This window comes from Juglans microcarpa x Juglans regia, chromosome 3S (genome assembly GCF_004785595.1).
Source record: "Juglans microcarpa x Juglans regia isolate MS1-56 chromosome 3S, Jm3101_v1.0, whole genome shotgun sequence".
NCBI lineage: Eukaryota > Viridiplantae > Streptophyta > Magnoliopsida > Fagales > Juglandaceae > Juglans > Juglans microcarpa x Juglans regia.
The window spans coordinates 13,667,851-13,694,628 of record NC_054599.1 but is presented as its reverse complement, the minus strand read 5'-3'; the positions used below and the strand labels follow the sequence as shown (position 1 = coordinate 13,694,628).

Here is a 26,778-nt window from a genome sequence, read left to right as displayed (position 1 = left end):
GAGGTAGCATTGCCTGGCACACAACAAAGTGTTGTTTTGCAGGTATATGCTATTACTCTTTTCTTTTAGTCATGATTTGTTTCTATGTTGAACAAATAATGAGATTTTTAGTCATGATTTTTACACAATTTTCCAAACTATTTGCAAGTGAACTTCCAATATCATGACCCTCTCGAGAATTGATGATCGCTTTTGCATGATGGTCGTTGTTTGTAATGAGATTTGCATAGGTTTGGTTTAATCAGATTTGTGTGATGGTCGAGAGATGAGAAGACTATGTAGATTGTCGTATTTTGACTACGTTAAAAGAATATGTTCATGTATTTTGTAACTTGTTCGAGTAAACCAGATTGGTCATTATAATTGTCTAAATCCTGGTAGTATATGCTGCCATCATTTTCCATGTGTTCAATTTGCCATCATTGATATTCTGATATTATTGTCAACATAACAATACAAACTGTTGAAAACATAACAACGCTTAATAATATATTAAATAAATATTATAGATTCTAAGAATTTAGTACACAGTTGCTAGGTTTGAAGATTACAATATTGACAAAGGTTCTAAACTATGACAACCCAGACTTAGCCAAGTCCTCACCTATTACTTCTAATATTTTAGTCTTAGTCCAATTAGAATTTAGCCCAAGAATTTGGTGAGATGAGAACTTAAGAAGTGACAAGGGTCCCACCTTTTTGCTAATGAGTTAGGCGCCCAAGCCCACAAGGAGGCCCAAAGCTAGTGTTACTCGGCCACTAGAAGGTTTAGGATTTTAAAAATCTAATTAGGGTTTTGAATATGGAGGGAGACGTTGTTTGGAAGAAAGTGACCTTTAGGTTTCCTAAGCTTCGATCATTTGGAACCTTAGGAAGAGGCATTTCAGTTTGAAAAAACACTTGTCATTTGGCAAATATGCAAGATAGCTTCTAGAAAAAGAAAAATGATGGAGGGAAGACAAGGATTTTGGCTCACTTAGGGCACACGTCCACGTCCACTACACCAACCACTATGCCACTTGGCCAACATGCAACCTCTCATCCAAGATTCATTGTATCTAGACTTAAAAATGGAAGGACGAAAGAGAGAAGTAAATTTGATACCCAAGGGACACACGTCACCCACCGTTTAACATTCATGCATGGGAATCTCTAAGAGATACACTCATGAAGGAGTGTAAAAGACGCATGGGGAACCATGAGATTGGGACACAAGCCTCTAGAAAATCTCTAGGATTTCGGTTAGGGGAATGAACAGACCACCCACTAGGCATTTTCTAGAAGAATCTTTGTTGAAGGGACAATGAGGATTTCGGGAATAGCATGCCATTTGGCAACCATGCCTTGCTCAATTCTAAGTTCATTGCATCTGGACTCGAAAGAGATAGGAAAAGGGCTTTAAGGTTTCGGCTAGGGCAAAGAGCTTGCTACTTGTCATCCATGCTAGAGGTGCCATTTGGCATTTCTAAGCGAGAATGCAATGCTGAATAGAAAGAATAAGGATTTCAGCTAAGGGAGGAAGCAACATGCTACATGGCGCCCATGCACAAAGGCCCTTTGGTTTTCACAATCAGAAGTGATGATGGGAGAGAGTGCGTGGGGAATTGAGGAGTATATTTAAAGAGTGCATTAAAGGGGTCGGCACCCTACACCCCACCAAAAGACACCGAAAGGTCATTTGTTCCATATTTCAGATCTCACATCTCCTCTCATCTCTCTATCTCACCTACCTTAGGAAGAACAAGCCAAACACCATTTTTCCTATCTTCCAAATGTCTTCGACCCACAAACATAGGAAGAAGATTTGGGCATCACATTTGGTGGATTTGCACGATGAGAAATCCTCAAACTTCTACCTCACTCACTTCTCTTGAGTACACACACAGAGACAATGGTTTTTGGGTCAAACAAGGCTCAGCCTGGGTGAGTAAAGGATGTACGACCTTGTCACGAGTTTGTGGGGATGATGGAAATATTTGGTTCAACCATGCTTGATCTTGTCGAATATGAGTGTCTAGGGTTTTCTTCTTAAGGAGCCTGAACCACCAATAGCAAAATAGTGGAAATAAAGGAACTTTTGCAGAGTTAGCACCACTAGGGCTTCTAAGAAGGTTCTTCCCTCTAGATAAAGATCCTTGCACTTTCGACCATAAGAGTTGATAGACACACAAAGTGTACTCCTTACACACACCATGCACACTAATGGCTATTAGGGTCATAAGGATCAAACCATTGTAGGTTTTACCAAGCAAGGGGAGTATTAATACCATTCGGCCTAGGGTTTTCCCCAAGGTATGAGCCTATGAGGCTCAAGGCAGAGGAAGGGTCAAGAAACCCTAGAATCGAATAGGGTTAAACCCTAGAACACGACACACACGTTTGGTTTGTAGTATGTTGATTTTGTTAAGTCTAATGATTGAAACATATACTTTAAGCTTGTTTGATCATCTGAAAATAATATTTTGAAACTTTGTACGTTAATCTCTAACTTACTCTTAGATAATATACTTATGTAGAGTGTAAACTTTGCATTTTGTGTAAGTTAGCCTCTAACTTATTCTTGAATAATATACTTATGTAGTGTGTAAACTTTGCATTTTGTCATTCAAATTGGATTATGGAATTGTTTCTTGTCACATGTTGTGGTTTCGGCTTAAGCATACTTGCTATGCTAAAAAGTTTCTTTTTTATTTAAATGACATGCTTTCAATTCTGAGTTATGTTGTATGCTTGGTTGAGCTTCCGCATGTTAATTTTCTGGTACAAGTTTCTGAATGTTTAAATTCTTCAAGTTGTAAACATGATGCACTCTTGATATATGGCATAAGAACATAATATTTTTGCATAAAGTCACATGGTCACATGTTACACGCTCTCGGGTTATGCATCAAAATTTTTGTCACAAGTACATGTCACATGCATTAAAGGAAAACAAAGAATAATGATTTTTGTCATGACCCCAAATGCTAAGATAGAGGAATATCCAAGTGAGACTCTTCTACCCACTCCGGAGTGCTTAAATTGGAATGGTAACTCCTGGGTTGACGAAGTACAGTCAACGGACTTCGAATAGGTTCTTATTAAAGGATTTCGGAACGAAGTAGCACCTAATGCTAATGGGTGTAACACATTGGAAATGCAGTGAAGGCGAATTGTGAATTGTCGTATTATATGGACTCTGATGTACTCACACTCGATCAAAAAGACCGGCTATGTGATGCGGTAACTAGCAGGGAGCCCATGGTGCTTAGGGGAGCCGTGAGGTATCCACCCATAATGTTATTGAATTAAATGGCTATAAGTGATCAATATGACTTGAAAACAGTACTTTTACATGACTATTTTGTTACTTTGTTACATGAAAATTTGGTCAATGATTTTGAAATGAATACAAGAACAAAAGAAGCTTTTGGTCAAGTTCATGTTCATTCATTCATACTTCTAGATTGCTTCTGCATGCTTATGTTATCTTCTTGTATGTTATTGGCTTAACTTGCTCAGATTTCTTGAAATCTCACTGTGATAATTTTCACTACCATTCCCCTCAAAATGATAGAAGTTGTGACAGGTTTAGGTGATAACGATGGAGAAACGCAAGCGTCCATACTCCCCAAGGACTAAAAAGGAGCTTAGTAAGGAGAATTCTAGCAAGGGCAAGGGTAATGTAGCATCTAGCTCTTACATGTTGAGGGAGATAGTCTAGAAGATGCGGTCATTAACTTGACAATACTACTTGAACGTATCAAGGAAGTCCAAGAACTGTTGGATCAGAAGAAACGTTATATTTGGAAATTGATTAGCTTACATGTCATCCTTGACCTTTGAGGGATTTCGTAAACGTGGTTTTAAGGGTTGTGGTTTAAAACCCTCATTTTGTATTTTCGAAGTCTCTGAACAAGTACTTTGGGATTTTATTAATTAATTTATTTGGTGCCATACTTTAATTGCTCCATCTTTACTTAGACTTGAACATTTTTCATTTCAATTATTGCATATTGCTAGTGACTTGTTATTTGCATTGCATGTAAAATTATGAATGAGGGGTGTATAGCCTTGAGTTACATGTCCCGACGCTTCAATCTTCATCCAATCCCAAGCGGGGTCTGGGGTTGTCACATAAACTTATTACAACATTAACAAAGTTACATAGTTTGGTAGACATTGTGTTCTAATCTGTAATTGTTCTTGATCCTATCCAACAACATGAGATTAGAATTGAAAGTCCCCAATACATGCAGAGTAGCATGCATGCATCGCTAATATCTTTCATTTGACCTTAAAGCTCATCCCAATCATTAAGAAGTCTGAACACTCTATTTTGGATGTCCTCCTCCCTTTTTTGGAGCTAGCCGCCGTAATTTTCACTATGCCTATGCTTCACGACAACTGAAGAACCATAGTAAAATTACCCCATCCATGACTTGGAGCTAGCCACCGTAATTTTCGCTTTAAAGATCTGGAGGCATTACTTATACGGTGCAAAGTACGAAGTCTACACCGATCACAAGAGCCTCAAGTACTTATTTAGTCAACATAATTTGAATATGAGACAAAGAAGATGGTTAGAAACTATTAGCGATTACTAGTGTGAAATTAAGTATCACCTTGGCAAAGCTAATATAGTGGCGGATGCGCTGAGTTGAAAGACGCAAGAGGATAATTCCACAAGCCCTGCCTCAGAAGTAGAGTCCTTGCTGCATAGCATAAGGGGGTTGTTAATCAAGGATCTTCCTACTGAAGTATTCCTAACCACAGTACAAGAAATTGTACCGATGGAATGGGAAAAAGTGAAAAAGCGTAAGATGGAGGATCCTAAATGGGCAGAAGTTAGATGGAAGGTAGAAAAGAAGGAAGGACCAGAAGGTTTCACCCTCAAAGATGATGGGTTGTTATACTACAAGAACCGAAAGGTTATTCCAGTTGATCAGGAGATCAGGGATAAGATACTAAGGGAAGTGCATCAGACTCCATACACGGCTCACCCAGGGAGCACAAAATGTATCAAGATTTGAAGCAACACTTTTGGTGGAAAGGATTAAAGAAGGATGTAGTGGAGTATGTTAATAGGTACTCGATTTGTAGAACAGTAAAGGCAGAGCATCAAAGATCCACTGAGATTTACAGCCACTTCCAATCCCATAATGGAAATGGGAGGACATATCCATAGATTTTGTGATTGGATTTTCAAGAACTTCGACGGGAAACAACTCTATATGGGTCGTGGTCAATCGCTTAATGAAAAGTGCTCACTTTTTGGCAATGAAAAATACTGTCCCCATGGAGAAGTTGACTCGGCTATTTGTATCTGAAATAGTGCGACTACATGGAGTACCAAAAACAATTGTATTTAATAGGGATACGCATTTTACTTCTCGTTTTTGGAAAAGCCTTCAAGACGCTTTAGGCACCAAGTTGAAGTTTAGTAATGCCTATTATCCTCAAACTGATGGGCAAACTGAAAGGACAATTGAGACTCTATAGGACATGCTAAGAGAATGTGTTTTACAAGAAAATGACGATTGGGAGAAGCTCTCTACCTTAATAGAATTTGCCTACAATAATAGCTTCCAAGCCACCATTCAACTGGCACCCTACGAAGCTTTATACGGAAGGAAATGCAGATCTCCCTTATACTGGGATGAAATAGGAGGAGGCAAGATTTATGGTGCGAAAATTCTTTGAGAGATGAAGGATCCAATCCGTCAAATAAGGGAAAGGATGAAGGCTACCCAAGATAGGCAAAAGAGCTATGCTGACCATCGAAGAAGGACCCTTGAGTTTTAAGTTGGTGATTGGGTTTATCTCAAAGTATTGCCCATGAAATTAGTCTTGCGGTTTGGTAAAAAGAGGAAGTTAAGTCCAAGATACCTGGGACCATATGAGATTCTGGAGAAAGTAGGGGCAGTCACTTATAGACTAGATCTTCCAGTGGAATTCCAAGGAATCCACAATGTTTTCCATATATCTTCTCTCAAAAAGAGTTTCTAAAAACAGTCCTTTGAACAGTTGGACTGTTTGCCCTTAGGCCCAATGTTTTTGTGGCTTGACCTCAAGGTTAATATGGTCCTTAAATACCTCATGAGACCCCTTCAAACCCAGTTTGAGCCTTGGACAAAATTGGTTACACAAATCAATTCAATTGACCAAACCGATTGCAACTTAGTCTAGTTTGAGTGGGAACTAGTTCGGTTGCAATTTAACCAACCATCTATCCTGGTTGAGCCACCACCCTACGCCACCTTCTTCACCACCCAATGCCCAAGAGGTCCCATGACCATCATGAAGAAATTGACTCAGTTTTTCCCATGCAAAACCATCCAAAACTGAAGTCCAAAATCTTTCAAATAAAACCACCTCAACCCGCTGGTTTGCAATGGTGGTTTGAGTGACTTTTTTGTCATCTGAATCGTGCCCCACGACTTGGACACCTCTATAGGACCAATGTAGCTACAGTGAGGAGGAAATCATGGTGGTTTCAGGCCACTATTGCCCCTGCACAATGTGACATAAGCTGAGGAAGCAAATCGAGAAAATTTCCAGATTGGTGCACCGCCCACTTCACCCAATCACCAAGCATCCAAGCCAACGTCTCCTCCCCTCTTGAACCCTATAAATACCTCCCTCACTTCCTCATTTCCTCCAAACCTCATCTCCAAGTTTTCTCTTGAGTCTTGAGAGCACTTCTCCCCCTTAAAGATCAAAAGAGTGAAACCGAGTGAGTTTTGGTAAGTTCACGAATGTCCTTGAGCAAGGCTGTCTTGAATTCTTGGAAGGTCACGAAATTTATAATTTTTCTTGCTCTTGATCTTAGTTAGAATTTCAAGATTTTTTTCTAAATTTTGGTACGAAATTTGGTTGAGTTTTGAGAAGGTTATCATGCTTAGTTCAGAAACAGGTCATTAATGGGTGGTTTGAATGATTAAATGATTTTAAGTAAAAATTTAGTTATGGCATGTCTTAAGCATGATTTGCTGTGATTTATTATTGTCTTAGAATTATTATGGAATGTTTTATTTGTGATTAAAAGCATGTCATGATAGGTTTTAAATCTATCTTGTTTTGATCATCAAGTATGAATCGGTTTTGAATAAATTGAAGATTTAGGATATCTTAGCCATGATTAATTGTTGGGATGAACCTTTTTTATCCAAGAATTAGCCTTTATTATGTCATCAAATATGTTAATGATCATTTGTGATTAAATAAATCTCATATGCATGTATTCATTGGGATCAATAGTTGAAAACACACTTAGGCATAAACTAGTGCATGCCACGGGTTGGGAATGTTTGGGCAAATTTCACTATGATTTTTGAAAATTAAAGAGAATAGATGGTTTTAGAATACCACAAATATGAAGTATATGAATTCTGGTTAAATTTGAAGTTTGTCTGCAATTAGTGAAAATTCAGGACCTTAAAGGTAATTTTTGAGAGTCTAGGGGTATTTTTGTAAATAACTATTTTTAAAGCCTTGGATTTTGAACTTCAACCATAGAATTATTAATTCTAACTTAGCACGTACTTGTTTTCAGCCGGTATAATGATTTTTCAAATTTATCAGGATGTTTGTAAGTTGGTCTCTAACTTACACTTTGATTGATTATTTATGAATTATTGATAAATGTTTTATCCATACTTCAATTGTCATTTTGAGCATAAAATATCATATTATATAATACATTGAGTGCATACTTACATAACAAGTGATATTTTTCACCATTTTTGCATATTACATCTATAAATGTCATTTTTGCATAAAAGCTTGCTACGTATGCACATGTCATGAAAAATATTTTTTTCAAGTATAGTATGAAAATAATTTTTGTCACAACCCCAATGGCTAGGATGAGGAATTATTTTAGTGGAACTCCTCCATCCACTCTGGAGTGTTTAAGAATGGAGTGATAACCCCTAGGTTGACAAAGAACATTCAACAGGCTTCGAATAAGTTCTTTTTAAAGAACACCAGAGCGAAATCAATATGTTATGACACCTAATGCTAGTGGGTGTACACGTTATGATATTATGTTATATTTACCAAGGCATTGAGAATGAGTCTATAGACAATGTAGTTTCAACGTGAGTTGTACTACAGACAACAGCAGGTACTCACAGTGTATATAAGGGGAATTGTGACATTACCATACATTATAATGTTAATTATGAATTGCTAATAATGATGAAAGTTTATGATGAAGTTGTGATTTCAAAAATGTTGGCAAAAATGTTTACTGAATGAAAACATGTGTCTCCATTTTTCTAAAATGTTAAGGAATCTGGATGGGAGACATGCATACTGATTTTTCTACATCTCATGCATTGCATATTTATCATGCTTCATGTTTAATTTATCTTTGTGCAAGTTGATTGTTTAACTTACTGAAATTTTGAATAAATCTCACTTTTTATAAGACCACTATCATTCTATTTGGAATGGTAGAAGTTGTGTCCGGTCTTGAGGAGGACGAGTTAGATGGAGCGCTGGATCCGACTGATTGAGGAGGAGCTAGATCTTGAGAGGAAATTGGATTTAATCCCGATGTTTATGGCACAAGTCCTTCATGCTTTAGATCGCATGAAGAGAATGATTCGACTTTAACTCTTAGTTGTACTAAGTCTATGCTACATTGGTATTTTGAACTTGATGATTACTAATGAAATTGAGATATTTTAGTTATTCTGGCATAAGTTATACTTTCACCTTTATTTCTACTGCGATTATTATATACTGCTAGTTGCATACTAGGATGTGTTGCATATTAACTATCATATACGAGAGTATGTAACCTTGTGTTGCATGTTTTGACGTTTTAAATCTTCATTCCATCCCAAATGAAGGTTGGGGCGTCACACAACGACAATGGAATGTATAGAAGTCCATCCAACAAAACAGAGAATGCAGAAAAGTTCTATATGAAATTATATTTGGATTATGTTCCTTCAGCAAATAAATTTGGAATTGTTTCTTTACTTCATTATTAGCATTGAAAAACCAACTCCTCTCTTATGCCTTTGGGTGAAGAGATCTCAAAATGATGAAACAATTTGAAACTTTTGACGACATTGTAAATGATAGGCGAAACCTTATTAATCAGCAATTGAAATAAAAGAAAGACACAACTTGTCGTACTATATTATTTCAATGAAGTGCATTGGCTTCCAAAAATTCCTTTGTTTCTTTTTTCCTACCAAATTGTTAACTGATTTTTTCTTCAAATTTAAGTTTTGGTTTATCTTGATAGAACTTTATTTTTAGCAAACTTATAGTTTAGAAAACAAGTGAGCCTTTCCAAGTGAGCCTAAAAGCAAATATTTGGTGGGCAAAAACAAAACCCACCATCCAAGCAACCAATTAGAAACTCAAAGAGAACATAAATAATAAAAATTAAGGCTCAATGTATGGTTCCACCGAAATTGTACACTTAAAGTGTATGGTAGCATAGAAAATTACACAGTGTATGGTTCAACCAAAATCATTACCTTGTTGAGGAAGGGGACAATACACAGTGTATGGTTCCACGAAGGCGACAGTAGTCTCGAGCTTACAAGGGCTAAGATGAGTCTCACGCTAAGGTAGGGGGAAAGAGATAGACGTCGGTCTATGTTTGCCCTCTTTCCACTTCGTCGATTCCTCTTTCCCACTTAGTGAAACACATCGTTTCAACCACGTAGGGGGTATATTTGTTTCTGGGGACTTCTAGCTCTATGTAGCTCTTGATCCTTTATTTCTTCAAAATTTGAAGAAAATTTTTTCCTTTTTATTGGAATTGTGATTTTTTAAAGAATTTAGCTATTTACAATTCGAAAATTCTTGTAGGGCTAAAATTATATCAAAATAAAATAGAAAAATATTTTTATATTATTTAATGTGTCATATTTTCAAATTAATGTGATTGATGTCTTTATAAACGAGGTTTCAAATAGATTATTTTATTTTCAAAATAACTGTATTTCATTAAATATTTTTGTCCATTCTATTTATATTCTTCTTTTTATTTTTTTAAATATTTAAATTTTTTTTTATGGACATGTTTATCTACAAGTCATATTTTTTTATGGACATTGTTCTTCATTCAATTTCAATTTTGTCAATCCCTCTCATTTTTTCTCTCCCCCACTGCGACTGAGTTTACCCCTTTCAAATATGATGCCTTTTTGTCAATATTGTTAATCAATTTTGTAAGAATTTTGTAGGCCAGAACACTTTATGAAGATTCATCGATGGGTACTTAGAACAACTAAAAAATCCTAATTGCCCTTATAATTATAATTGCATTGTGCTTATGAAACACAATGCATAAGAAATAAAAAATAAAAAATAAAAATCCAAGAGGAAACTAATATGCAAACTCTAACATTCTTCTTGAATTTAAGTTGCATTTAGATGCTGAGTTTAGTTGAGCTGAACTGAATTCTTTATGAATAATAATGAGTTGAGTAAGTTGAATGAGTTATGTGAGATCCATCTAGAATGAATTTAGATGTGTTTAGATATTAAGATGAGTTTAGTACTATTTATAAGAAATTAAAAAATGTTATGAATCTCACGTATAAAAATGTACTGAGTTAAAAAATATTATGGATCCTACGTGTAAAGAAGTTTTAAGTTGAAATTAGTTTAATAATTTAAAAGTTGGATGTTTGAATGTTAGACTCGACTTAAAATTAGACTGAATGATCTCAATTGAATCTTGCAAACAAACGGGACCATTTTTTCAAAAGATCCTTGGATTTTGTATGGTACACATCGGATCCTTTGCTTTAACTATTAACTGCTATAGATCGTTGATTCCAACAAATTGAAATAATATTTGGTGCAATCGAAGTATTGAACTTATTAATATATTTCTGAGATGATCTTTACAGGGGGTAGTTTTGCACCTTCAACATGAAAAACAGAATTATGAAACTTACAGGATTTTATTGATCTTTAGCTACTAACCTTACAAATATGAGAATCATGTAAACCAGGCAAAAGTAGGATGGTATAATTCAATGCATAAATCAAATGAAAATCCAATGCACCAAAAAGAATAGCCCTTTCCTCACGTTTACAGTCAAATCTTGAGGTGATAAAAATCATGACATCCTTAAACATTAGAAGTGAGATGGGAGTCCTCTGCTTAATTACCATGGCAATTATTCAACCATGAAGATATTTGTAAATATCTTGATTTATACCAAGTTTATGACTTGAAAATATGTTGTATGGAACTAACATTTACCAGATACTTACTGGCACAGGGAATTCTAAGAATTGATAAGGATCCTATAGATTCAACAAGAGCATCTCATGGAAGCCTGACAGTATCCAAGCTTTATATTATTGGAGACAACATATACCATAAAGTTAGCAGGCATCAAGATCTCGGCATGGAGGTGGCTTGGGCTCACTCAGCAAAGTGGTATTCCCTCCTTCTGGTCCACACTTAATGCGCTGTGGATTTTGTGTACCAGGCTGAAACGTTAATAAAAGAAAAAGAAAATCATATATATTAGAATACCAGTGCAGCAAAAATACTAAGTAATGGAAAACTCCGGTTTAGAAGGGAAGGGGAAAAAATTACAAAGAGCTGATTAATCCCATTCACAATTGCCTTACCGGTAGCTTCTCCCCACTTCTTAACATTTCAACTATCTCAACAACTCGTCTGGGAGTAACATCTTCCTGAAATTAATATAAAAGAGTAAATTCCAACAGTTACCAATCATTTGACCGAGGAATTCACAATAATTTTGCAAAATTAAAGGATGATCATGCACTGACATAGTAATTGTAAGTATATCCTTCGGATCCATTAGAGTAATCAGCCACTGTAATCATGGGAGCATTCACACAACATCCCTGCAGAACCAACAATTTGTACCACACCATGCTTAGTATTTAAAAATGAGTTTAAGATGACAAAAATATCTTCGTCTTATTTCTATGATAGTCAAATAAGTAAAAATATAATATAGAAAAGCTATTAACTCTTGATTCCATTTTATCACCACAGTTTTTAAGTGTTGAGCAATGAATCTTTAATAATATTTTTTTGATGAGTAAGAATAGATTTTATTAATAACTAAGAGGTCCTTTTGTAATATACCGTGACAGGAAGAATAAGCAGCAACAAATTTCAACTCATACTTTGCCACTAATGAGATTGAGAAATAATTAAACATTGGACCTCAAGTATGCTCATCAACAAATTGTCAGGAAATCCATTTGAAAAAAATCTCATTTACTCCCCTTCCAATAAATGTTCTATTTCCAGAATCAAGTCAAGCAAAACAAGTGTTAATGCCAGTTGTACTGTTAAAAAGTTACAGGGGAAAGATGATCCCCCTATGTCTTATGTGGTGTATTTGGTTGGAGAGGAAGAATCAGAGCTCTAAAGATCGTGAACAATTGTTGGAAGAACTCAGAAGATTATTTTTTGATACTTTATTTATTAGCTTCTGTTATTGATTTGAATTTATTGTATCCTTTTCTAGCTCTTCACTCGTAACTAGGCATTTCTCTCTTGTATACTTCTTGTGTACTTGGGCTACACCTATGTACTTGGTTCAATAAAATTTTATCTTATATATAAAAAACAAAAGCTACAGGCTTGGATCAGTAACACTCAAAACAAAAACTCACCATGCATTCCATTTCTCCAACAGAGAACAGACCATCTTTAGTCACTTCTGCACATCGCAAACACTGGCAACTTATTCTTCAAATGTTTAACTTAAAGAACATTTATGACTTTTGGTGAGGTCTAAGATGAGTTTTTTTTTTTTTTTTTTTTTTTTTGTTTAAAACCTACCATTGCGCTTTACTCCAAGGTGTTTCAGTAAGGCATCTTCAATTTCTCGAGAACCACGTATCATACAGGGTGTTGTGCCACAAACCAACAGGTGGTACTTGCCAACCTGCAAAATGAAAAGAAAGTCCACACAGTTAAGCCGTAAATGTAGCCTGGTACTTGCAGAAGTATAAAAATCATAATAAAGAAATACTTCTCACCTTTGATCGATTAAACATCGAATAAAATGTAGCAACCTCATATACACGGATAGGAGCAACTTCTATAATCTTAGCAACCTGAAGCATCCATAATACACTATCATTACATAAATATACATATATCCTCCAGCATTACAACATTCAGTCAACTCACAAGAAGTTTGATCAGAACATCAATTGCGAAATAACGACTTTTTTCATGTAGTAAGATGATGAAATATATTATAGAAGCAGTAGAACCATGTGCAATTCTCTGTATAAAGACAATCATAATTACGATTTAGGGAGAGTTTCTTTAAATCAGACAAACTATGGCTGACATTAACACCAGTATGACAACAGATTATTAACATAAGAACAGATGTAGACAATGGCCGAACCATGTGTTAATAATGACTTTGTACTGGAAAAATATGTACTAAAGCCACATAAGGACTAGCAGTCTGTTGTTTTTTTTTTTTTTTAAATAAGTAAATGATTATAATATATTAATAGAATAGGCATAGCCCAAGTAAACCCGAAGTATACAAGAGATTACACCTAGTTCGCCAGTAGAAATAGAAAAGAGATAACTCATGAAAATCAAGGCCATTAAAGTCTACAAATCTGGCCCAAGAAAATAAAGTGCTAACAACAAGCAATCTAATCCCCTCCAAGGAGCGTTCCCGGTCTTCAAATATCCAGTCATTTCATTCCTACCAAATGCACCAAAGAATACATATAGGAATCATTTTCCAAACGGCTGAAATTTGTGGAAGACCACCAAGGTTCGACTAGCATGCTAGAAGTTCCACTACTGATGCAGGCATAACCCATGCCAGCTCTAACCGCCTGAAAATGTCTACCCATAACGCTCTAGCAATCTCGTAGTGTAGTAGAAGATGGTCCACAGTCTCACTACTTTGTTTGCACATACAACACCATTCCACCACTATCATCCCTCGTTTCCATAGATTATCAATCGTTAAGATCTTCCCGAAAGACGCAGTCCATGCAAAAAATGCCGCCTGAGGAGCCTTATTTCTCCATATTTTTTCCATGGAAATTGAATATTCTGTGGTAATGTGTGGGCTTTATAGAAAAAAAGGAACAAAAAATATACCTTTTCTGACAGGTGTCCACCATAAGGAATCAGCTCCTTGGTTACTCGATCTCATGGAGTATAAGAGTTGGAAGAACTCTACAAAACTACTGATTTCCCAATCTTGGGCCTCCCTAGTGAAGTGTACATTCCACTGGATTGAATCCCAATCTATCACCATAACATCTGCCAATGATGCTTCCTTCTCACAGGCAAGTAAAAACAATGTGGGGAATGAGTCTTTGAGAGCCCTATCTCCGCACCAAATATCATACCAAAATTGGGTTCCAGACCCATCTCCAAACACTATTCTAGTATGACGAGCAAACACTCCCCACCCTCGTCTAATGTGCTTCCATAATCCCACTCCATATACCCTGCGTACCTCTTGAGAACACCATCCCCCCTGTAAGCTTCCATATTTGTGATCAATCACCAACTTCCATAGCGCTTCATGTTTTGTATTGTATCGCCACAGCCATTTCCCAAGTAAAGCCTGGTTGAACAACCTCAGATTTCTAATTTCCAAACCACCAGAAGAGATTGGGGAACAAATCTTGTCCCATTTGACCAAGTGAAATTTAAATTCTTCCCCAATTCCCCTCCAAAGAAAATCACGATGCAATTTTTTGATGCATGCCGCCACACTCGCAGGAATGGGAAACAAAGATAAGAAATAAGTAGGTAGATTGGAAAATGTACTTTTGATCAGAGTAATCCTACCCCCTTTCAACAGATACAATCTCTTCCAACCTGCCAATCTTCATTCAATCTTTTCAATAACTGTATCCCAAATGGTTTTCGCCCTAGAGGCAGCCCCCAGAGGAAGACCCAGATAATTCATAGGCAGGGACGACACCTTACAACCAAGAGTGTTAGCCAACATACGGATATTCCGAACATTACCAATTGAAACCAGTTCTAACTTGGATAGATTCACTTTCAAACCGACAAAGTCTCAAAACAGAGTAGAAATGCCCTTAATGCCTGGATCTGGTTAAGTTCTGCCTTGCAAAAAACTAAGGTGTCATCTGCAAACAATAAATGAGAAATGTGGAGAGTATCTCGATGGTTATCACCAACTGAAAAACCAGTCAAGAACCCACTGTTGACCATCACTGAAATCATTCTACTGCATGCCTCCATGACTATAACAAAAAAGAGTGGGCACAAAGGATCCCCTTGTCTAAGCCCACGGGAACTGCTAAAAAAACCAACAGGGCTCCCATTCACCAAAACTGAGAAGCACGTTAAGCTGTGGCACCATCTCAATTATTAGGATCAAAATTTGCATGAATATGGTTTAACTTGAAAAAAAGTTGTGCATTAGACTTAAAGTTCATAAGAACCTCTCTCTTGCTCTAAGCTCGCTTCACTTGAACAAAGACCCTATTAGGGCTTTCCCAACTGCCTTCTCTGTTTTTTTTTCATGGGAATTAATTTTTGCATCCTTATCCTTTTTTACTTTCAGATCCAAGAGAGTGTGTGGGTCAAAAGGAAAACTGGGTCATTCAAAGTGGGTTCTACATCAGGTATTGGCGTAGAGACGTTCGTAATGGAATGTCCTCTACCACAGATGACACAGGAAAGGCCGATAGTCGATGTTACACCATTGATCAATGTTCTCCCTGAAGAAACTAAGGCACCCACGCCAAAGTTGAAGGAAAATGGTGTAACACCGAGGTCTGAGGCAGATGCAGGGTCCATCGAAGTTGCACAGAAAGGGGTTGCTGGAGGTGAAGGAACTTGATGTACTTGCCGCCAACCCAAACCTCCAATGGTGACCTCACCACTCATGTTGGAGAGAACTAATGGAGTTGTTGAGGAGGTACATGATTTGGATGCAAAAGATGATGTGGAGAGAAGGGGGGGGGGGGGGATATGGGTTTGTCGTTGGTGCCTTGCGAGGATGAATGTTTAGGGCTTGGTGTACAGTTGGGAGCTGTGTCTGGGGAAGATATTGTCCCCCTGTTATCTCTTCCTCTGATAAACACTATAGTTGGATCATCATCATATGGAGTTTTGCAAAAGCTTAATGAGATACAACCGTGTGTGGGGATTACATGTGGAGGATTTGAAGACCAATTCATAGCACTACTCACTGCAATTGAGGCAGGTCACTCGCTTGAAACAAAATGAAGATTTAAGAAGGGTAGGGAGTTAAAGCATCTTATTGGGGTAATCAACTACGATGCAAAGGGAGATGGTACAAGTTGAGGGAGGACTAGAGGAAGGGCACAAAGCCTTCCTCCGTTCTCGTAGGATCATTAGAGTGGAGTATTAGTCTTGTGGGAAACAAGGGGTTGGGGTAGTTACAGTGACTTGCTTTGCTTTGGGGAGGCGTGTTTTGTCCCAATAGGGCTTCGTGTATATTGGATCGGTTTCTAATTTCTCCCTCTTGGGTGATGTTCATTAGAGGATCTCTATTATGGGCTAGGTGTTTTCTCTTGTATACACCCAATGTACTTGGTTATGCCTATTGATATTAATACATTTTTACTTACAAAAATAAAACTTTCTCACATAAAGCCTCCCTCCCCATCTCTTTTTCTACAGAACACCATGTACTATAGAAACTTGTCACAAAGGATCACCATGTAGTACAGAACGCCATCTACTTCCTGTGTAATTGGGCTTTGGCTTTCTTATGAATAAAACTTCTTGATTACCTATTAAAAACCTATCACAGAGGATCACCTTTCATTTTATTTTAACAAGAATCTAAATGTGGTGCTAAAATGTGAGGATTCTATTGCAAGGGATCTCTGTTGATCTTCCATACAACTTGCATGGAAAATATTTATCTTGCAAAATCCAGGCCTGCGGTGGTCATCTACCACCAACACCCTAGCAATTGACAGTATGGATTAAATACACTAATTTAGTTGGGTTAGCTTCTGCTCTGGCAGAGAAAGAGAACGGGTGGGTGCAGAAAATGCCAAGTTTGGATCTATTTAAGAAAATAAGTCACCCATGCCCCACCACCCCCAACCCCAAATAAAAAAGATAAGTAGAAGAGGAATATTGTGTGTGCATGACAGCTCTAGACACTGTACCAATTGGTAATAATAATAAGAGAAAGGGAGTTTCATCAGATATGTCATCATGCCAATTGCTCGATTTGGTTTGGACTTCAACCACTAGAGGTGAAATTTTAGTAGAATTGGGTTTCATTAATCACGCCTACAAAAGAGCGAAAAGGGAAACAGATGCTTTCAGTTTTTTCCTTTTCTTTTTTTCCAAGGGTATAAATGCTATTGGTAAAGTGTAAGCAGAAAACTTGAAGGTGGCTGAAAACAAAACATCTTTTCCCCTCTAGATATCAATGGAGATGATTATGCAACAACTGTGTCGGTTAATGCCATGTTAATACATGAATATTTTACCTAACTTTCTATTTCTGCAGAATTATATCATTCTATTAGTGACTTCTATAATAATAATGAAAAGAAAAACTAGAAGTGAAAACAACAGAAAAGGGTGCCCTGCAACTAAAATAAGGTACCATCTATGCAGGGTATAACCTTGAAATATGCTGGGCATTATTATGTCCATGGAATCAAATTAGGCATAGTCTTCAATAACATTTGATGATACTACATTATGTCAAAATATTGCAAAGAGATGGTGATGTCTTAGATTAAGTTTTCCAGTCACATCTTGCTGCCTCACTCTTGAAGATTTCCAAAAATCAAGCTTTAAGTTTTTTACTTCCTAGGGCTTGACCCGGAATCTTAGCCTATGTTTTAGGCTTAGAATTAAATTACAACAATGGTAAAGTACTCATTCTATAGATACTGTAAAGCCATCTCAAGTTTCCACTTTATTTTCATTACGAAAATCATAGATTTTTGTAATCAGTTATTATTACTTCCCTAAGAGTTTTCAATAACAATAGGCAAAGAGTGGTGATGCTTATTTTAGATCAAGTTTAGATTTTATCCTCTGTATATTACAGATACTTTTAGATATTGATATGTCACAGAAAAATATGAATGACTAGATGATGATCAAGATGGACCAATCATAGTAATAACATTAAAATTGATTTTATAGCGATGAAAATGGCATCATCATATGCAATTGTAGCCAACCACATACATTCTTGTATGAAAAAGAGATCAATTTATTATATAAAATAGTGTGTGCCATGTGTGTTTTGCATTCATGATATTTTGTTTGTCATTAAGCTTCAATATAAGTCCATGAAGGATCAGATGAATCCAAAACTCTCAAATAAATGATGCCAACATACTGCATTCATAGATGAAACAGTAAGCCATCCTCCATGCTGCTGCTGTGCAAGATCTAGCAGAGGAATCACGGCAGATTGCTTGTAGTTTGATGGATAGTGAGACAATATTTCCTTAACCTGCAAATGCATAAGCTAAATTGTTAGAACATATTTAACAACAAAGAACTTATACTTGCTGAGCAATATCATGATTCATTGGTGGCTGTGGTTAGATAGGTTGTATGAAACTATGTAGCAGCTCCATATTGAAATCAAGAATCTACTAGCTGTATTTGTAACATCTTATATAATTTGGGGAATTCATTATTTTCTTTTCTTTTCTTATTTTCCATCAAATGATTATGTAACTCATCCAACTAAGACAAGGGGCAGAAATTCCTACCCAAAATTTCTTACTATCACACCCCAGGACTCGATCATGTCCCTCAAACATGGGAAATATTCAAAACAAACATCCTTCAGTAAAGGATAAGGAGGAAAATTACTCCAGATTAATAGCTGTATTAGACTGTAAAATTACTTAGAATTATAGCTGTACTAGAATATTCATGGCCTTTATACGCAACAACCTTTTAAAAATGTACCAAAGCCAGTTAACCCCTAGGGGTTGGCTCAAGTAGTAAAGGCCTTGGGCTTGGGGGTATACTCCCCCAGGTCTAAGGTTCAAATCCCTTTGGGTGCAAACAATCTCTTGGGCCATCAAACTGGGGAATTTTTCCCTTGAATTAACCGAGGTACACTTGCTGGAAACTCTTTGCTGAGGGCCTATGTACCCCCGGGATTAGTCAGGACGTTGTTCCTGGACACCCAGTGCCAATAAAAAAAAGAAGTTTTAGGAGAAAAATGTTCAAAAAATAGTTCGCCTTTCCTTTACCATATGAACTGAGAGTGTCACACAGTCCACCCCCCCTGCGCCAAGGGGGGTGTCTTTTCCAGAGGAAAATAATAACACTGATTGTTGCTTAGAATATGTTTTAAAGGGCTTGTGACAATGGTGGTGAACACTATTTTTGAACTCTAAAGCACAATGAGAGTGTAGGAATTTTGGTGAGAGTCTAAGAAACAAAGATGATCATAAGGTGCGCAAAAACACAAACCTATGTACATATGGATATACGTACAGTTCGTGTATCTCTTAGAAGTTACAAGTCAAAGTTTATGAGGAAGCAGTTATAACTAAATTGATCATAAGATTCACATGTCAGGGTTTGGTCATTAGTTCTATTGTTCTATTTTCCAAACCAATTAGCATAAATATTATACTTAAAAAAGAGTAAACAAAAAACAAATTTGTTCTTCATGGTGGCTCCCAGAAATGGTGAACCCTTTAGTTTTTTTTCCCTTTGCTTAGTTCAACTAAGAGAAAGACTTCAAGGATCCAGCTCAAACACAAATTAAATTTGCTTTTGTCGATGGATATGATACACGTTCACTTGGCGGGCCTTGGACCTCAGATTTCACCCTATCTAGTTCTAACAGGTAAAGAAGGTATAATCTTTTATTTTATAAGTAAGGCAAAGAAGGTATAATCTAAACCCGTACATGTAAGTAAAATACTAAATTAACATTATCACCTTACGTCTCATAAAGTGTATAAAATAAAAGGTTATCTTCTGAGAATTCAGATGCTTTCTTATGCAATTCTTTGCAATGGGCACATTTTACTTTTCCAATTAAATTTCTAGTACTTGAATTTGTGTGAGAAGAATGGCATGAGAAAAAAAGGATTGAAGTTCAAATTGGATTGCAAGGTTAGGCTTCTGCGCAGTTGGTTTCAGTAGTTTGTTTTCTCTATCTTTTGTTTAGGCGATTCTCTCGTACACTTAATGTGTGTATTTGGGTACCTCGGTTTTTAATGAATTTCGATTACTCATAGAAAAAAGGTTATGCGAAGGATGTATGGCCAGAAATTGTCCAATCAAGCTTGAAGGGGTATTTATCTACCCCCAAACATCACAGAGTTTGCTTGAACTCAGTTGGAAATTCAAACCAAGCCAAGCACGGAAATATGCCACACTAAAAACTTTCAGCAACTATTACAATGCCGCCATCAAAACTAACAAAATAATGTATAACAACATCCAAACCATTGTCAAAAACTTTATACCACTCTGTTGTTATAATCAGCATCCTTTCACCTGGGAACCGAACTATCAATGATCCAATGCCCGGGATTGGAACTGAAAGTTCAGCATAAATATGCATACTATAGTGCAAATTTGTGAGCATATACCGTCATGAAAGGATTCGGTAAAATTGGGGCAAATCAGAGAGATTTCGGGGACTATTCAACTTGTAAAAGTACGGACACAGAGAGAAAAAATGAAAATTAAATCAAAATAATGATATAAAAATAGGGAAAAAAAAAACAAGAAAAGGGGAAACTAAATCAAAATAACGATATATGAAAATATTCGCATTTGCTGTCGCTTTTACCTTCTCTTTGTTTGCAACAGTGAACTCCCACGGAAGTTCCGGCTTGTTTTCCGGAGAATCAATGTGCTACTCAATCAATATTAAAAAAAAAAAAAAAGATTTCAATAATGAAGATTATTCAAATTAAAATCGGATAATCAGATCAGCAAACGGAAAGAAAACAAAAAATCATTGGATTGGTGTAAGGAAAAGATTGGGAAGTAATTGACTCACGTAGTTGAGGGCGGTAGAGAAGGATCGCGACGACAACGGCTGCAGTACAAATAGGAAGACTCAAAACTGGGTTGAAAGAGATAGAAGTGACTGGATGAGAGAAAAATGAGAGAGAGAGAGAGAGAGAGAGAGAATGGGACCTGACGGAAAAGCTGACGGATCTCTAGGAGACGGTTGGCGGCGAGGCGAGCCAGCATTTTTGTCCGAGGCAGGCGAGCGGAGCTTGGCCGAGGAAGAGAAGAGACCGGAGTTAGTTGGAGCTGTCGGTTTTTTATGACGGGAGTGCGGTGCGAGTTTGGACCCTGTGGTCAGGCAGAAAGCCCATATTTGGTAAAATCGGAAAAATAAAACTAAAATTTTCTTTTAGAATAATCTATATGCCTCCTTATTTTGTCCCTCACCACTTATATATTTAATTCTTTTTTAATTTTTTTATCTTATTGATAAGAAATTAATATTTATATATTAAATTTTTTTATTTTTTAAAAATATTTAGAGAAATTAAAAAAATATGAAAAACAAAAATAAAAAAATAAATTTTGCTTAGGGCTCGACCAGTGGTCACTGCTGGGCAACACTCTAGCAGTACTCTTTCTTTTAAGAAAAGAAAATTAAAGATTGAACGATGAAAAACACAACCAAACAAAAACAAAAACTAAGATTTTACAAAAACAAAGATAATTTTTTAACGAAGCTTAAATTCAAGAAAAAAAAAGGAAAAACTAAAAATTAAATATAAAAAATTAGTCGAAGTTTTTTAGAACTTCTATATAAAAATTTTATATTTTTTTATAAACAAGAATTTTACAAAGTTTATTTCAAAAAATCTTGCTTATGCATGCATGGTGCCAAGGCTATGCAAACCCTTCGCCCACTTTGACTCCGTCCGACCTCCATTCCATTTCCGACTCTGACGGAATCGGAGTTATCAAAATTCGGAGTAGGAGTGACTCTCAGTGTGGAACGACATCGTTCCACTTATTGTGGAACAACGTCGTTTCTTCACACGAGGGTCCAAAACGTAGGACCTCCCTTCTTCCTTCTTCTTCCCCTCTCTCCCTCCCTTCTTCTAAATCTTATCTGTACCTCTCTCTCAGCTCTGTCTTCTTTATTGCTCCATTCCCATTTGCCGTTGTGATCCACTGATCTTGTCGTCATATGCGTCTTTAGCCTTTACGACGCCGTAACTAGTAAGTATACTTAGTGTAGTCCAAGACTCCAAGCCCTAAATTAATTAAATTTCGCAATATTTATTTTTTATCATGATGTTGGGTTGCCTAGAAGTTGGGTTGCTTATTTTTTGCCATGATGTTGGGTTGCTTGTAAATGTAAAATGAAATGGATTACGGTGGAGTGGAAGTGTATACAGGGAAGGTGTTTGTGAAATGGATGGCTTGGGTTGCTTGTAAATGTGGAACATTGTGAAATCATTGAAATGGCACCAGTGTAGTTGTAAAGAATGGTACCCAAGTAAGAGCATGCAAAAGACTCTCACAAAAGACAGTGTAGTTGTCCACCGGACGAACCAATATTTTGGCTCCATTATTACCACTTGTTGTAGTTTTGGGTTAGTTGAACCATGACTATTTTGTAAGCAGGAGCCTCACATGTCCCAAACTTAAAAGAACTCCCAATAAACCTTGTAGCAATTTATGCAAGTAGTTGGCTATTTCCTTGTTCATTTGTAAATGGTTGCAGGCTTAGTGTATTTTAACCAACTTTTGTTTTTTGAACTAATTTTATTGGTGAATCACTAGTGAGAGACCACATCTTTTGCAAGAAAGCCACCTTAGCTGCTAAAGCTCAAGTCCGAATACATCATTCACAATCCTATGCAAATAAAATAGGATCACTTACTTACAGTATTGTCCACATTTCATTTATTGGTGACTTTGAATAGACAAACCCATAATTACAAAAAGCTAGAACCCTCTTTCCCTCCAAACAAGAAAAATAAGAACAAGAAGAATTTAAAAAGAAAATTAGGGTTCCCAGTTTCCCAACTGTCTAATCATGTAAAAAATGGTAAAACCTTATAGACTAGAGGAATCCCAGCTAGCATTAACGACACTAATGATCTTGGGATGTAGTTTGGCTCCAGCAGATGCAATTACACCTCGATGAAGGCCTTCTAGGTAAATGCCCTTTGAAAAGTCAAGTGGGTGCCCTCTTGCATCAGTTACCATGCCTCTGGCCTCTTGTATAATAACGACTCCAGTAGCATGATCCCATATTTTCTCCTTGTAACTAGCCCTTGCAAACTTCATAAAAATCTCAGCTTCCCCACGGGCTATAACAGCATACTTGACCATACTGTATACTCGTAGTGGTTGCTTCCTGCAATTAAGTCATGATATTGTATCCTCCATGCCTGTAGGTACATTTAAGTTGAATATCATTGTTGTTGATCATAAGGGTGCATCCATTGGGGCGGAGATGGATGGTTGTATAAAGGATTGGGGAATTCAAAAAGTGATGTATATTACAGTTGACAATGCCAGTGCCAATGACACTGCAATTGATTGGCTCAATCGGAATACGACGGTGAAAGATGATGTCATTTGTCAGCACGAGTTTATTCATATTTGATGTTGTGCTCATATCATCAACCTCATAGTTGTTGAGGGGTTAAAAGAGGTTGATGATTCCATTACTAGAGTCCGTAGTATTGTGCGATTATGTGAGGGCTTCTCCCAAAGGCCTGACAAGTTTTAAGGTAATAGCAAAATAGCTTTAAATTGGATGTTCTAGTATGTTGTACTTGGATGTTCCGACTCGATAGAATTCTACATACATGATGTTGGATGTCGCACAGAAGTACCAAAGAGAGTTCGAGCAGATGAAGGTCGAGGATGGAGGCTTGAGATATGCTTTGTTGGAGCCAATAGGACAGGGGCTCGATGCGCCAAACACACATGATTGGACTAGTGTGAGGTACTTTGTTCAGATTTTGAAAAAATTTTATGACATAACTATGCGGGTATCTGAATCCAAATATACGACTGTGAACTTATACTTCAACGAGCCTCTGGGCTTCACTTCCACTTGAAAAATAGTTTTGCTGACTTTAGGGGATTGCTATCTGCTATAACTACGAGGATGAAGACCATATGTGATAAATATTGAGAGAATATTGAGAAGATAAATAGATTAGTATTTGTAGTTGTGATCCTTGACCTCCCGATATAAATTGGTCGTTATAGAATTTTGAGTAAATTCCATTATCGGCGTAGTGAAGGCTGCACAGTTTATTAGAGTGCTAAAAAGTGATATTGATGACTTATATACTACAGCAATAGTGGTCAGCATTCATCCTCAACTAGTAGCTCCTCACACTTGAAGCCGACGGGGTCGACATCTTCCTTAGATGACCATGACCCATCTTGAGAGGGTACATGCCATCTTATTTTGCAACAATATCATCAACTCATTGCAATAAGGAATATTATGCAGTATATGTCTGAGATTGAAACGATATTTTATGGAAGCTATCAAGGCACATAGTGGTGCATTTCAGTTATTAACTTGGTGGAAGGTTAATTTCACCAAGTATCCAGTCCTTTCTCATATAGCCCGAGATGTGCTAGTCATTCATGTTACTATGCTTACCTTGGTGTCGGTGTGTTGTATGCTTATCGAAGTTCATTATCACCGTCAACCATAGAGGCCCTCGTTTGCACACAGAACTGGATAAGTGAAACGACCATTGGATAGATACCGTCGGCGTTGATGTCGAGAGCTATAGACTTAAATCGGGTAAATTTATATGCTTTTAAATGATTATTTAATTATTTTGAATGCTTCATTTATTTAACTTCTACTTTTTATAATTTTATAAACCTAATTGTGAATCCTAATATAATTGTCGATGATTGAGAGTTTGAAACAGACGTCTCTTGAGAGTTGAGATAGAGTTGAGGGACTATGGACTATGGAGAACCTCTTTTATTAGTGAGAATCAAATTCTACTTTTACTGTGTTCATTTTTTATTATCAGTTTTTTCCTTGTAGTGATTGCGACTTTCTATCTTCATTTCAGGTATGACCATTGAGTGAAATTCTTGCTGCACAAGTGCACATGTTGTTAACTGTTTACAATGTTTACTGTTTAGTGTTTATGTAGTTATCTCTAAGTCAATGTTTAATGTTATAATAAATGGGACTACTGTAACTTACGGCTACATGTTATTTAGTTTTTTAACTATTGTATTAAGTTTTTTTATTATGTTTTCAATATTTCTTTTACAGGTTTGGAATTGGGCTTTGGTGAGCCCAGAAGTCAAAAAATGACCTTGAGTTAGCCTAATAAACAATCGGAGCTCCGACCTCCGTTGGAGTCGAACTCCGACTCCATTCAGAGTCAAAGCGACAATTTTTCTCCGACAGAGGTCGGAAACGACTACTCCGACTCCGTCGTAGTTGGTGCTCAGTCCTACATGGTGCTATGACCTATTTTGATCTAGGGAGAGGCTAGGACCCGACAGGTGAATAATGAATTAGGGGTTTTTACACCCTCTAATAGAATTTTGACACATAAGCATTCTAAGAGGAAAATAATAGAACTACACAACATGCAAGTAAAACCTACTTTTCCTTTCTCCCCTCTCTCCCTGTCTCTTTCTCCTATTGCTCTCTCTCATTATCCCCTCTCTCTTTGCTTGAGTGCTCTCTCTCTCTCGTCACTCTCTCTCTCTCTCTCTCTCTCTCTCTCTCTCTCTCTCTCCTTGCTAGCCATCGTAGTCCCGAAACTCTCACTTTCCTACACATCTATTTTCAACTGATCGCATCCACAACCCTCAGTCTTTCTCCATCACCATTAAATATCCATCGCCAATTGCTCTGTAAGTATTATCAATATTACTGCTCCATCGTCGATTACTCTATAAATTGTCCTCTTTTAGGCTGGTTGTTACCACCCTTCTGACCTTTGTTGTTCCCCACCTTTGTTGTTCTCAAATTGTAAGTTCTTGAATTGATTCACTAAGTGGTTTTGGTTATTGTTGGTGTTGGCCTTTGGATTGCCCTAGAGCTCTCCATGTTTTCTTGAGTTTGCAAGCTTCTTGATGAGAACTAATGGGTCTACATTTCTGGTGATTTTCACATTCCCCTGCTCTAAATCTATGTCAGTGGTGTAAATTCCTGGTAAAGGGAATAATAGCCGGCCCATTAATTAAAAGTAAAACATTTGCAAACTCATAAAAAAAAAAGCATGAAAGTTTGAGTACATATGCCAAAAATCAGCTCGGCACAGGGAAGAGAGAGAGAGTAGAGAGGGAGAAAGAGAGAGATAGCGACAGGGGGAAGGAGAGAGGAGAGAAAGAGAGTGGGATTTGCTTGCCTGTATGTGGTTCTATTATTCTCCTTTTAAAATGCTTATGTGTCAAAATTCTATTGGAGGATATGAAAACCCCTTATTCTCCTGGTCCTGTTTGAAGTTAATCTCTTTGATCCTCTTATGCGTTCTTTTTATAACTAACAATTTGTGCTAGGCCAATTGTTGATGGAAAATGCTCCTACCGAGAGAATCCATCGATTCTCTATTTTTTTTTTTTTTTACTTAATGTTAAGTAAGTATTTTTTAATGTGTTTGTGAATTTTTTTTACAAAATTTTCAAAGGAGTTTAAAAAATATTTGAAAAAAAAAACACAAAAAATAAAAGTGCAACGCCTGGAGAAAGAGTTGGAGGAGACCAAGCAATGCTCATTGGAGTATGCCAGTATGGTGGCCAATTCGGAGAACGTTCATCAGAAGCTCAATTTGACCCTTGACTGTGTTCGCGGTGAGATGACTCAA

At 36.9% G+C, this 26,778-nt stretch overlaps 1 protein-coding gene across 2 annotated transcripts; it reads right to left on the bottom strand.

Moving 5' to 3' along the window:
- Nucleotides 1-11,022: 11,022 nt before the first annotated feature.
- On the bottom strand, nucleotides 11,023-21,362 carry LOC121258248 (NADH dehydrogenase [ubiquinone] flavoprotein 2, mitochondrial). Of its 2 annotated transcripts, XM_041159683.1 has the most exons (10): nucleotides 21,125-21,362; nucleotides 20,985-21,023; nucleotides 20,772-20,837; nucleotides 18,336-18,452; nucleotides 13,000-13,077; nucleotides 12,800-12,905; nucleotides 12,631-12,677; nucleotides 11,770-11,847; nucleotides 11,605-11,670; nucleotides 11,023-11,460 (listed from the first exon to the last, which is right to left on the bottom strand). In XM_041159683.1, exons 1-10 carry the CDS (start codon nucleotides 21,179-21,181, stop codon nucleotides 11,353-11,355), a joined length of 762 nt encoding a protein of 253 aa, XP_041015617.1. In that variant the 5' UTR covers nucleotides 21,182-21,362; the 3' UTR covers nucleotides 11,023-11,352. The 2 variants fall into 2 exon arrangements, with proteins under 2 accessions (XP_041015617.1, XP_041015618.1); XM_041159684.1 differs by lacking the exon at nucleotides 11,770-11,847 and having other exon boundaries at nucleotides 21,125-21,303.
- Between the last annotated feature and the right edge of the window lie 5,416 nt (nucleotides 21,363-26,778).

Bases quoted from the DNA above. Each gene is read 5' to 3' on its own strand.
- LOC121258248 (XM_041159683.1), bottom strand. From the start codon at position 21,181: ATGCTGGCTCGCCTCGCCGCCAACCGTCTCCTAGAGATCCGTCAGCTT. The intron at 18,453-20,771 runs GTAAAAGCGACA...ATGCATTTGCAG, and splicing joins CTGTTGCAAACAAAGAGAAG to GTTAAGGAAATATTGTCTCA. The intron at 12,678-12,799 runs GTAGGTTTTAAA...TGCGATGTGCAG, and splicing joins CCTTGGAGTAAAGCGCAATG to AAGTGACTAAAGATGGTCTG.